This window comes from Phodopus roborovskii, unplaced genomic scaffold (assembly GCF_943737965.1).
Source record: "Phodopus roborovskii unplaced genomic scaffold, PHOROB, whole genome shotgun sequence".
Classification (NCBI taxonomy): domain Eukaryota; kingdom Metazoa; phylum Chordata; class Mammalia; order Rodentia; family Cricetidae; genus Phodopus; species Phodopus roborovskii.
In genome coordinates this window covers 19130699-19144322 of record NW_026126485.1, presented here as the reverse complement: position 1 = coordinate 19144322, position 13624 = coordinate 19130699, and the positions used below count along the sequence as shown (strand labels likewise).

The 13624-nt window shown below is 49.4% G+C and overlaps 1 protein-coding gene across 1 annotated transcript; it reads left to right on the top strand.

Moving 5' to 3' along the window:
• Positions 1-8206: 8206 nt before the first annotated feature.
• Ier2 (immediate early response 2) lies at positions 8207-9864 on the top strand. The gene has a single exon (XM_051194984.1). It carries the CDS (start codon positions 8450-8452, stop codon positions 9092-9094), a length of 645 nt encoding a protein of 214 aa, XP_051050941.1. The 5' UTR covers positions 8207-8449; the 3' UTR covers positions 9095-9864.
• The last annotated feature ends 3760 nt before the right edge of the window (positions 9865-13624 follow it).

Here is a 13624-nt window from a genome sequence, read left to right as displayed (position 1 = left end):
GCCCTGCTGTGCTCTGCTCACTGAAGAGGGACAACATGCTGGCCACCCATCCAGGTACACACCTGCCTTCTGACAGTCTACTATGTGTCGGAGTCCTTGTGTTGCTACAAAACTACAGTTCACCTGAGATTACAAGTGCAACTGGGAAACAGGCTGTAGCTCCGAAGCAGAGGAGCATGCAGAAGGCACTGAGTCCCAGGGCCCCAAGAAAGGTCAAAAGAACAAAGCATGGGAAAGTGGTGGTGGCTCATACTCAGAGGCACTGGAAGTCAGACCATTGGGAGTTTAGTTATAGGGCAAGTCTGAGAGTCACCTGGGCTACATAAGTCTGTCTAAAGAGGACAGTGGGAGTTTAGTGCTCAGGTCTCATCAGGTCACTGGCCTTCACTGTGCCTTAAGACAAGCCTAAGCCCACCCCTCTCTGAGGAGTATGTCTATAGAAGTTAACATCCTTGTGAAAATAATGAAAATTAAAATCTTAATTCCCAGGACTATCTGGGATTGGGTGGTTAGTTTGGTTTGTGGTTTATGAAACCTCTCCCTAACACAGCTTAGGTTGGTCTATGACTTGTGACTCTTTTGCCCCCATTTTCCAATCCCATGTTTCACTGAGACCAGGAGCTCATATTTTAGTGTGGCGAAAAGAAAACTTATACTCAGCGCTCAGAAAAAGGTACTTGCTGTATAAGCCTAGTGAGCCTGTCTTGGGTCCCCAGAACCCATGTAAAGGTAAGAGAGAACTCACTTCACAAGGTTAACTGACCTCCACATGTCCCATAGAATATGTGTACTAACAAAACAACAGTTTGTTTTTTGTATCAAATACTGGCAGTTGAGTTCCTAATGTACACGGACACCTGAGCCCTGAGATGGTAAGCAGGGATCTTAGGCAAGCCTTCCAAAATGAATTAGCCAAAGCTTGAATCAACACCATATGATACAAATTTTTTTTTAATGCTGGATTTTATGTCTATTGGTATGATTAGAAGGCATGGGGTGTGGGTGTTTTGGGGGCAGAGTTTGTGTAAGATCTTCCCAAATCACTCTATGGCAGAAGCTTAAGTACTGACCAAAGGCCCTACTAGCTCTGTAAGAGATCCTTGGATAGGCTCTCCAGGTTCACTGGCTTTCCAATAGACAGGCACATTCCAAATCGGAAAAAGGAGTAGAAACAGGATCAGGAAATGACACCCATGAGCACCACAATGGCATACCACTGTCTGAAGACAAGTGGCAGACATCAAGGCCAGGGCACCAGCTACTTCCCACCTAACACTCATTCCAGGCTTGAGCTACCCTACCAAAGACCACTTGCCACTCATGTGGGACACTTTAGCCATCCTTCTGAAGAGCTGATCTAGTTTCTGAGTAAAGACATCCAGTATGCTGCCAATAGCCTGGTGGAATCAGCTTCTGTGCATGAGAGAAGCCAGGGGTATGTCCCCTAATCCCTGGCCTTACATGCTTGCTCATCCAACTACCCTGCAAGTTTCACATCTTGGATGCTCCCAGACATCACTTCCAGCTTTGATCCTAGTGGTCTATCCAACTGCTGAGTGGAAAGGAGCAGCTGCTAGAAAACCTGAGGGTTCCCACAGCCTCACCCTGCCACACCTCCCCAACCCCCACAAACCTGCTGGGTAGCTTGCTGTCCTTGCAGGTGTGGGGAGGGCTGCTGGCAGAGTCAGAGCAGGATACTGACCCAAAGCAGACCCAGGATGTGTTTGTAGCAGATTGATAGAACAATGAATGGCAATACTAGGTGGGCTGCCTCCCCAGACTTGTCACTAACAAGGAGGGCCCTAAAGCCATGCCACTTGACATGGCTCAGTTTCCTCATTGCTGGTTTGTTTTGAGATAGGATCCCAATATATAGCTCTGGCCTGTATCTCTACCACTGCTTCCAAAAAGCAAGTGCTACCTAGCTTAAGAGAGCTATAGTCCTTATTCCCCAAGATTGAAACACAGATCATTAAATTCATAAATAATATGTAAAGCTGGGCAGTGGTGATCACTGTACTCAGAAGGCAGAGGCTGGTGGGTCTCTTGAGTTCAAGGCCAGACAAAAGGGCAGAGGAGCCCTTGAAAAACAAATAGACAGTGGTGGTGCACACCTTTAGTCCCAGCACTCAGAAGGCAGAGGCAGGCAGGTGGATCACTGTGAGTTCGAGACCTGCCTGGTCTACAGAGGGAGATCCAGGACAGGCTCCAAAGCTACACACAGGAAACCCTGCCTTGAAAAACCAAAAACAACAAACCTAGAATAGGACTCAACAACAGGAAATGCTAATACATCTTGGCTTCTCTTGTCTCTGTGACACTTGTGTATACATCACAACGCTGAGCACTTCACTCAGTACTGTGGCACCAACCTTCTTTGTTATTTGCACTGTAGTCTAGGCTGCCTTCAACTTCTGCTTTACCTTAGTCTCAAAAGTGCCTGGGATTACAGGTGTCTACCACCTAGCCTACTTTTTGTTTTTAATTCTGTGTATGTGTCCTGTGTGCAAACCCATGCTTTATTTAGGTTTTGAGATTTTAAGATGGTGTCTCGTGTCCCCAAATTCCTTGAGTATCTGAAGATGACCTTAAACTTCTGATCCTCCTGCCTTCTCCCCGTAAGTGCTAGAACTGCAAGTATGGGTCACCATGCCCTATTTATGAAGTGCTAGGGAATTAACCTACAGCTTAAAACATGCTAAGCAAGCACTCTACCTGCTGAGCCAGGACTGATGGTAAACTGCATTTAGGAACCTAGGGCAAGAGGATTGCTGTGGGTTCAAGGCCAGTCTGCGCTAGCGAGTGATTCATGGCCTGGATCAAGACATAAATCCTGGAACCTTGCATACAGATTTGCTGCAGGAGAAGATCTTTATGGACTTTGCTGGCCCCCTTGATAGGAGGCTGCCAAAACTTTGTTGTTTTTTTTTTTTTGTTTGTTTGTTTGGTTGGTTGGTTGGTTGGTTTTTTTTTTTTTTTTTTTTTTTTTTTTTTTAATCTTCTGTATTTCAAAGCCCCTTTGCTTCTCAGGCTGGGGCTGTCCCTGATACTAGGAGGTCGGATGACTAAATTGTCTTTAGGCTAGGTTGTTAGTATGTCTATAGACCTTACTACATTGTTTTGTTCATTTAGTCAGCAGGGCTCTGGGAGGATGGGTAGGGTAATGGGTGGGGTGAAGGGTGTTTGATGGTACAACTTCACAAAGTGAGATGAGAGAGGGCAAGATGTGGAAGGGCTGTTTGTTTGCTTTGTTTTCCTTTCTTTGAGATAGGGTTTCTTTGTGTAGCCCTGGCTGTCCTGGAACTTGCTCTGTTTAGACCAGGGTAGCCTTGAACTCAGAGACCTGCCTAAGGTGTGTGCTACCACCACCACCCAGCTTGTTTTTTGGGTTTTTTTTGGGGGGGGTGGATTGGTTTGTTTTGTTTTTTTGAGACAGGGTTTCTCTTTGTATCCCTGTCTTAGAACTTGATCTGTAGACCAGGCTGGACTTGAACTCATAGAAAGGCATGTACCACTAGGCCCAGCTCTTTTGTTCCAACCCCCAGACATGTTTAAAAGGACTAAGGAGAAATGTGTACCTTCACACAGTAAAAAGGGGTCTTATTGGTTGGATGTCTTTAATCCCAGTGGTCTGGAGCATCCAAGCAAGCAGATCTTTGAATTCAAGACAAGCCAGGACAACATCATTTGACCCAGTGTACAACAATTAAAGGGGGAAAAAATTAAGAAAATAAAAAAGTGAAATCGTGGGGGGCTGAAAAAAATGGCTCAATGATTAAGAGGGCTTACTGTTTTCACAGAGGACCTGAGTTCTGTTCCCAGCACCCATGCCAGTTTACAAGCTCATATAACTCCCAACTCCAGGGGGTCAGATGCCTTAGGCCCTCCATGGGAACCCACATGCATGTGTACATACATGAGACACACACATATAAGTTAATTTTATTTTTTAAGAAATAGACAATCTTGGGACTGGAGAGATGGCGTAAATCTTAAAAAAAGACAATCTCAAAAACCAAAAGTCAAGAACCAGAGCTTAGTGATGGCTCCAAGAGTAAGGACACATGATGCCAACCCTGATGACCTAAGGTTGATCCCTGGAATCCACATGGTAGGAGAACATCAATTCCTCTTAGTTGCCTTCTGTCCTCCAAACATGTACACTCACAATAAATATAGAAAGAAGTAAATGTAAAAATTAGAGACCTCTATCCAGGCCTGATTGGCCTAGAGCTGCTGAGCCCCCTGCCTGAGCCTCCTGAGTTCCTGGATAGTGAGGAGGCATGAGCCATCTCACCAAGCTTACCATGAATGTTTTGCTTGAGATGGGTTTTCTGTATATAGCCCTGGCTGGCCTGGAACTTGCTATGTAGAACACAATAGCCTTGAACTTGTACAGTCCTCCTGGGTGCTAAAATTAGAGGTTTAAACCACCATGCCCAACACACCATAGATTCCTTATCTCTAGATCTCTCTCCCCACCCCCATGTGTTTCAAGAGCACTGAGGACATCAGATTGTGCCCACTAAGTACAGACACATCATTTACTTCCAAACATTTTTAGGTGATGAGACCTTAGATGTATGATATTTATAAAGAAGCAAGTAGATAACCAAAGAATGCACAGAAGCTGGAAGTTGACACAGGAGGGCAGGTATTCATACATATAGAATACAAAACACAGGGTTCAGGCTGGCAGAAAATACCTTGTGATACTTGGGCTGGATGCATCCATTACTTCTTTATGATCCTTTCTATGAAGGACAGGGCTGTTAAGTGGTCCTTCTTCATTTCCTGTGGCTGAAGATAACAGTCTAGACACTCTAACAAATTAAATGTAGTGGTGTCTGATTTAATTCCAGCACTCAAGAGGCCTGCCAGGTTACAGTGAAACCTTGTCTTAAAGACGAAACACACAGAGGCAGGTGGATCTCTGTGAGTTCGAGTCCAGCCTGGTCTACATAGCTAGTTCCAGGACATGCTCCAAAGCAATACAGAGAAACTGTCTATAAAAACAAAACGAAACACACTAATCTCCCAACACACCCCACTAGGACTACCTCACTTTCTGGGAGCTTGAACATGCCTGGACTGGCCTCCACTATGCGCGATCTGAGTCAAGGGTCAAGGCTAGAGACTATTTAAGCACCCTGGGTGTACCCCCATTCTTCCAACCTTTAAAACTTCCTAGCTGGCCAGCTTACTTAGGCGGCTGGCTCCCACCGCCCCCTACTGTAGCCAGAGGCTCTGTCATACCACCTTTCTTAAGTCCCAGGATATCTATAGATCGTTTCTTCCAGGTCCTCCATGCTTCCTTCACAGGCCATTCCGAAGCTCACTGTCGGTCCAGTCACACTCTTCCTGGCCCGCTAAAGCACTTCCCTGGGGGAACTCATACCAGCGCTGGTGCAGCCCACGGGCCTGGCCATATTCACCACTTTCTACACCACGCTGCGTGTGTGTACACATCGAGCACAACCGACTCAGGACAGGGGTCCTTGGACCCGCCCCCAAGCAAACCAAAGTTCAGACACCCTAACAGCCCTCCAAATTTCCCTCCACTCCCATCATAGGGAGACCCATGCACCGGGACCGCTATACCCAAACTGCCTGGCACGCGCTGGTCTGCACCTTGGCACTGGCTAGCCACGAGACTGTTCCCTTAAATCCCTTTCCCGCCACTGTCAAAAACCCTAGGACTACAAAGAAAGGGTCCTGAAGAGACGTATAACCCTCTCTCTCCACTTGGCGGGGTGCAGGAGCTCGTTCACTGCTATCGAAGGGAAGGAACATGAGGCCACCCACATGCCTGGGAGGCCACCATCGAGAGGTAGCCGCCAAGAGAGAAAGAGCAGCCCTAGAAGGTCAAAGCGTGTGGACTTCCGCCTGCCCCTCGGCCTTTTTGGTCGCGGGTGTCCAGTGCATAAGCCTCACCCCTCATGCCCTAAATCCTACAGTACTGGGTCGAACCTCACTCAGACCAGTGTTGTGGAACTGGTTTCCTTTTAAGCCAGTTTCCTTTTAAGCCAACATCAACAATCCTAGTTTATGGGATCACAGCGGGGTAAGGAGTTCATTCGATCGATGCATTAAAGTTACCTCAGCACTTAAGAACATTTACTGTAGCCTGGCATGTAGCCATGCAAACCTTTAATCCCAGCACTTTGGAGGTGGAGGCAGGCGGATCTCTGTGAGTTCGAGGCCAGCCTGCTATAAGAATGAGTCTCAGGACAGCTAGAGCTACGTAGTGACCCTCCAAATTTCCTTCCACTCCATCACAGGAGACCCGTGCACCAGGACGGCTGTACCCGAACTGCCTGGCACTCTGGCCTGCACATTGGCACTGGCTAGCCACGAAACTGTTCCCTTCTATCCCTTTCCCGCCACTGTCACTAACCCTCGGACTACAAAGAAAGGGTCCTGGAGAGACGTATAACCCCCTCCTCTAACTCAGCGGGTGCAGGAGCTTGTTCACTGCTAGCGAGCGATGAACCTCAAACCTCCCCAGCAAAAAGAAAAAAGCGCACACGTTCGGTTTCCAGCACCTACAGCTCTAGTCCCCGGCGATCTGACGCCCCCTTCTGTCCTTCGCTGTCACTACAAGCACATGGTGCACAGGCATGCAAGCATACTTCCTACACACACACACACACACACACACACAGAGAGACAGAGACAGAGAGAGAGAGAGTCGGATCTTCATGAGTTCCAGGACAGCTGTGGCTATACAAGTAAGATCCTATTTCAGAATATCAACAATTAGAAGGCCGGAAAGATGTCTCAGCGGGTAAAGGACACGTAGTACTACCAAGCCTGAGTATTCGGGTAGCTTCCCCTGAAAGGTGGGAGGAGGGAACAGAGCCGTACACAGTACTTTGCCCACTACACCTGCAATGCAAGAGGGTTTTTCCGAAAACCACACAAGATCACTCCACGCGGACTCATCTCGCATAACGATGCCGCAGCGTGCGCAAAGAATAAGAAAAGGGAAATATAATCATTGGCCCAGAGGAGGGACGTTGAGATTCTAAGGTGACGGATCGCCCAGAGGACGACAGTACCAACCACGGAAGTACCCGCGACAGCGCTAGGGCTGGAAGTGCCAGAAATGAGGGGGTGTGTCTACGATGGAGGTTCCGCCCCGGAAGTCCATTTGTTAAGGCCAAGACGGTCAGCCCTTATCCTTATATGGACATCCGGAAGTAGCTCGCGGCGCCACCCTACGTCACTACATCCAAATTTAGCCAGGGAAGTCGGCCCGCTGCTGTGGCGGGAAGTCTGCGCGTTGGTGTGGGGTGTTCCTTAAAGGGCAAGCACAGCAAGTGAAAGGCAATATTAAAACTTTTTTACCCCTTTGCATCTAGAATCAGGTTTCCTTTGGCGAATGGTGCAGAGTGGAACCGACGTCTTACTTTCTTTGTGCATGTCTGCGTGTGTGTTTGCGTGCACGCGCGCGGAACTCGAACTCAGGTCGTCAGGCTTGGCAGCCAGTGATTCTACCCATTTAGCCTTCTCGTTGGCCCAGATACCTTCCTTGGGGGTAACTTGCTTCCCGGAGTGCGAAGGCAGAACCTGCAGTGTCCGCGGGAAAGGGTGGGAGCTATGTTCATTGGGACTTCATGGCACTGGGTTGCGGAAAACTGGAGATGTTTAACGCTGAATGTGAGCACAGCGGTTACGTGAATGTAGGCGGCTGGCTGTGAGGTAGCTCACTCCGGGGTCAGCCAGCGTCGTCCGCGCCAACTTTCCACCCATATCCGTCCGGGAGGATAGAGATAGAAGGGCTGGAGGCTTCAGTTGCCCCTTTCGCCCTGGTATAGTCATTCGTTTAGTAAATATTGGTCAGGTGATCGCCTCAGGTTTCTCACCTGGAAAAAGTAGACTACTAACTGTGCCGTCTGAGGAGTGGAGATGAGTGATCAGAGACATTGAATAAAGAGAAAGCGAACATCCCTGGCGTGTTAAATAAGTAGCAACGTTTTTACTGTTCAGAAAACATTAATTAGCTGGCTGGTAGGTGAGATAAACAGTGCCCTCGGGGAACGTACTCCTTTCCGGGTCTTCCCCACTGCAAATGTAAGATTACCACCCACCACCGGTTGGCTAGTGGGTGCCCCGCCAGTGAGACTGAGAACCCAGACCAACCTGGGGTCTCAAGGCGCAGTGGGGTAAGTTCTTCCTTGCCAGGATCTAAGTCCCTTGTCCTTCGAGGTGTAAATTTATCTCTATTGCTTTAAGGAGTCTCTGGCCACTGTGGAAAGCCCGGATGAGGCCTTCTGATTGGGCGTGGCGTTTCCGTGACGTCATCCTGACTATATTAAAAGGGCTCCGGCACGCTGCCCCGGCCGGAACTTCTAGCAGTGTACCTGCCAGTGTAAGTTTGTTGTCTGGGCAGTACTGCCTGTCTTAATTCATTGCCGGCTTTCCTCTACGTTCTCGTCGAGCAAGCATGGAAGCACAGAAAGAAGCGCAACGCATTATGACCCTGTCGGTGTGGAAGATGTACCACTCTCGCATGCAACGAGGTGGTTTGCGTCTTCACCGTAGCCTACAGCTGTCCCTCATCATGCGTAACGCTCGGGAACTCTACCTTTCAGCCAAGGTAGAGACCCACCAGCCCGAGTTCCCGCCATCTGGCCGTTCTCTTGACCCCCGCCTGCACCCACCGCGGGGAGCCGAAGCTGCAGTGAGAGCGGCGCCCCCCGACGCCGAGCAGCCCCCGGAGCCCATGGACACGCAAGAGACCCCTGCGCTCTGTGACCCGGCCCCCGCCAGAGTCAGCCGCAAGCGCCGGAGCAGCAGCAACCTGAGCGACGGCGGTGATGTTGGACTGGCACCAAGCAAGAAGGCCCGCCTAGAAGAGGTGGAAAGAGAAGAGACATCGGAGGTCGCCGATCGCCTGCAGCTTCCTCCCGCACAAACCGAAGGTGCCTTCCCTAATCTTGCCCGTGTCCTTCAAAGGCGCTTCTCTAGTCTACTGAACTGTGGACCCTCAGTGCCCCCGCCGACGCCCCCCACTTGCGAGGCTAAGCCAGCCTGCCGCCCGGCCGACAATATGCTTAATGTGCTGGTGCGAGCTGTGGTGGCCTTCTGAGGATTCCGATCAGCGTCACCGGAGCCGAAAACGCACACCCGAGTCTAGGGTCGGCTGGGGAAAGTCGGCGGGGCCCGTGAAGAAGAGCCGCGGCCGGAGCTGCTAGAGGCCCGGGGAAGGACTGAGGAGCTGGGGGCGCGGGCGCCTTCTAGACGTGCGTCCACAGGTGTTGTTAAAGGACTGTCCCTTCCCTGGCTGGGAGAAAGGACACCTGAATCTTGAATCTCAGGGTCGGATTTTCTTGGCCTGGCTGCCCTTGCAAGGCCGTTTCACTAGCATACGCGTTTTGGCCCCTACAAGTGGCACGCTTGTGCAAGCGATCACAGTTGCGTCATGGGGCAGACGCGGGTGCTTCCTGTTGCCTAGCGTGGGTGTGGGGCCTGGGAGGAGGAGGCCAGGGTGTGGACCCGCCCTAGGGACTGGGAAGTGATTTGAGTCACTTCGCCCCCACAGGCTGCTATGGTTGAGCCAGCCCTCAGCTAAGAGCCCGAACTGGACCGATCAAATCTTTCTTGGATCGGTGGAGCGTCTGGAGAGTCCCTGAACTGTCAGCCTAGACTGATCGCCCGGCGTGGGCCACGGTGGAAAGCCTGGGAGGCTGGCTGGTCGCAGTTGCTGTCGTAGACCCGGCCCCTTCGGGCAGGAAAGGAATTTTTTGGCCAGCATGTTTATGAAGTCTGTTTACCTTTCCCATGGTGGGTTGTCTTTAACTCCCATCTACTTGCGTTTTACAGTGTCAGCTAGGAAAATAAAGACCGTCGGAGTAAAGAGCGCTGCTGTCTGGCTTGCTTCCCTGGAGGGGGGAGGGGCGGGGTTAAAGGGTCAGGACTGGCCGCCGCTCCCTAAGCCTCGAGAACTGGCTTGACCGGGTGCCCATTTCTTTGCCGTAAATTTACAGGCTATTGCTTGAAATAACCCTGTGATTTGGGGGTTCCTTAGAAATTAACATACACTCTGGTGGTCAGCGAGTGTAGAAAGTTTACAGCATTTAAGGGATATTGGGTGCATTGTTTCAAAAGGAACTGACGAATTTTAAATGATGGCGTTTCTCTCGTGCCCTCTTCTGGAACTGTTGTATAGGACCTCCGCACGTGGAGTGGCAGAGCCTGGACTTTGAACATGCCCTTTCCGATGTCTTTAGCTTTGTGGCTCAGGCAGATAAGCGAGTGCTAACTTGTTACCTATCTAAAATAAGCCTAGGCCGGGCGTTATGGCACATTTGAATTTCAGCACTAGAAGCCAGAGCCAGCCCGGTCTACAAACGAGTTTCAGGACAGCCATGGCAGTTAGAGAAACGATGTCTCGTTTAAAAGAAGAAAAATGGGTCTGTAAGCCACTTCTGCAGCACATTTAGGCCTTAACAATGCTCATACTTAATCTAACCGGAAGTTAGTGCGTAGAAGTCCCTAAAACTTTGTGTTTTGTTTAAAGCCAGGCAGCATGGTGCATCTTTAATTCAAGCAAAAGCAAGGCAGAGGCAGGCTGATCTCTTGAGTTAGAGGCCAGCCTAGATTCCATAGTTAATTCCAAGTCCACACAAACTGAAGTTAGCTTTGATCTTATCCAGCTGCGGACTATCCAACCAACCCTTAGGAAACAACTCCACTTTTGTTTCCGACAGGCTTTAGGTATAACCTAGGGGCCTGGGTGTAGGGTGGGGGGGGGGGACTTGAGACCCTAAGGACAAAGGAACAGCAGGTGCCGGAGGAGCAAGGAAAGCTCTTGCCCTGCCCGCCCGACATCTGGCCCCACCCCCTCGGGCCTCTCCTGACTCCAGGGAGGAGGGCAGGAGGAGGGGATTGCCATGGAGTGGCAAACTGACTGCCCAGCTCCCTGGAGCATCCCAGCCCCCAGGTTCTCCTTCCTGGGATTAAGGGTAAAAACTTCCCAGGAAACCCAGCCGAGACCACCTCCCAGAAATCCTGATTCCTTACATTGAAAACCTGAAATACCCCTAGCCCGGCCCACTGTCTAGACCCTTGAGTTCTTTGGGGATCTTGGGCACACAGGATGGAAAGTCCCTGGTGGCTAGGGAGGGGCCCTCGGTGCACATCCTGTCCCAGGAACCACAGGGCCCTTCCATGGGAAGTGGCTTGTCTGACCCCCACCCGAACTCTGTCTTCCGGTGCCGCAGCCACTGTAGGGTGGGGACTGAAACAAAGTTCCCTACACGTGCTAACATTCTCTTAAGGAAGGAGCTACATGAGAAATTGTTACAATCAAAGCCTGTACTCCCAACATGTAAGAACCTGAAGCTGGAGGGTTAGTGAGTTCAAGCCTAGCCTGGGCTACACAATGAGGCTGTCTCATAATAAAACCATATTAAACAGGGTGTAGGTGGTGGCCCCAGAAGTTCAAGCTCATGAGACCTTTTCTAAGGCACTTAAAGCCGTGTGATGACTGAGGAAATGCTGGATGGGTATCCTTACTTTGAGAAAAACTGCCAGTTTACAAAGTCTTAGAAAGCCATTCTGAGTCAAAAACCCCTGAATCTGAAGCCGGCCTTGCTGCTGAGGGAGGTTCCAACCCCAGTATCCTTCCCCACCATCATAAAAAATACAAGCCTGTGCACAATGTCTGGAATTGGCCCTTTTGTTTCAGTACAGGGCCTTTGTATTTAACTATTTTTTGTAGAGGTTTATGTGCATATTATGTTATTTTAAGAGATAATGCCTGCCTGGCATTGGTGGCACATGCCTTAAGTCCCAGCACTTGGGAGGCAGAGGCAAGGTGATCTCTCTGAGTTCAAGGCCAGCCTTGTCTACAGATCCAGTTCCAGGACAGGGCTCCAAAGCAATCCAGAGAAACACTATCTCAAAAAAACAAGGAGAGAGAGAGAGGGAAGGAGAGAGAGAGAAAGAAAGGCTGTTCCTTGTGCCCCAGGCTGTCTCAAGGGGTGACCCTGAGCTTGGTCTCCTTCCTCCACCCAGGTGTTAGAATTAAAATGCTCCATCTGGGAATGGAACTCAAACCCTCTTGCTTACATGCAAGCACCCTGTGTACTGACCCATCTCCACTCAGATCCAAATCATACAATTCCATAGCGATACAACCATTACCCTTACCATTTTCAGAATCTTCCAGCTTATCCCCGACCTCCAGCCACCTAGAGTCTGCTTTGTGTCTTGCCCATTGTGGACCACTCACTTGAGGAGACTCTTTCACAAAATAGCCCTTTTAAGTTAGGCTTCTAACTGGCCTCATCATGTCTTCTGGGTTCATCAGTGTTTAGCACACACAAAAGAACCACTTTGCTCTTTTATAGCTTTATAATATTCCTGTGTATAGATTTATACTTGTCAAACTTCTACCTGCTATGGATATATAGGTCATCTCTACTGGTGACTGTGAATATGCTATGAAAATGTGTGCAAAAATGTCTGCTTCTTTTAGAGATTTTGTTTATGAACTTTAAAAGAATTTTTAAGATTTATTTTCTTTGTATGAATATTGCCTGCATGTATGTACAAATACCATCACCTGGGTACTTGGTATCCTCAGAGGCCAGAAAGCCTCAGATCACCTGTAAGTGAAGTTATAGATGGTTGCAAGCATCCATGTTAGTTCTGGGAATCAAACTCTGGTCCTCTGTAAGAGCAGCCAATGCTCTTAACTACTGAGCCATCTCTCTAGCTCCTACTTTCAAGGATTTTGTGTATGTGAGTGGTGGGGAGATGGTGGGGTGAGGGGGTGGGGTAGTGGTGTCCAGACAGGGTTTCTCTGTGTAGCTGTTGCTGTCCTGGAACTTGCTCAGTAGATCATGCTGGCCTTGAACTCTGCCTCACAAATGTTTGTTTTATAGGGCTAGTAGGATGGCTCACGGGGGGTGGGGGGGTGGGGGGGCTAGCCAGCAAACCTGAGTGCCTTAGTTCCATCCCCAAGAAGTGGAAGGAGAGTAGAAGGAAAGAATGGACTCCTCCAAGTCGTCTTCTAATCTCCACATGACCTCACAACATAAACATACATATAAAGTAATTATTTGGGGTGTGGCAGCAAGGATTCTGAGTTCAGAGGACAACTTATGGGAGTCAGTTCTCTCCTCTCGTCCCACAATGTGGATTCTGGGGATGGAACTCCCTCTGAGTTTCCCTCTGAGACAGGATTCTCTGTGTAGCCCTGGCTGCCTGATATTCATTTTATAGAGTAGGCTGGCCTCAAACTCATATTCATCTGCGTCTGCCTCCTGAGTGCTGGACTGAAGACATTAGCCACCACAGCCCTGCTTGCCCAGCACTGAACTCCCTGAATCTAGATTTGTCAAAAAGCAAAAAAGGCCTTAGCCACCTGTTTCCACTTATTTATTTATTTTTGGTTTTCAAAGACAGGATTTCTCTGTGGCTTTGGAGGCTGTCCTGGAACTAGCTCTGTAGACCAGGCTGGTCTCAAACTCACAGAGATCCACCTGCCTCTGCCTCCCCAGTGCTGGGACTAAAGGAGCACTCCACCCCCCCCCCAAGCTTTCTTTCTTTTGTGTGTGTGTGGGGGGGTCCTGTTTCCTTTTTTTTTTTTTTTTTTTTTTTTTTTTTTTAC

What these genes read in the sequence shown, in the direction of transcription:
- Ier2 (XM_051194984.1), top strand. Translation starts at nt 8,450, where the DNA reads ATGGAAGCACAGAAAGAAGCGCAACGCATTATGACCCTGTCGGTGTGG.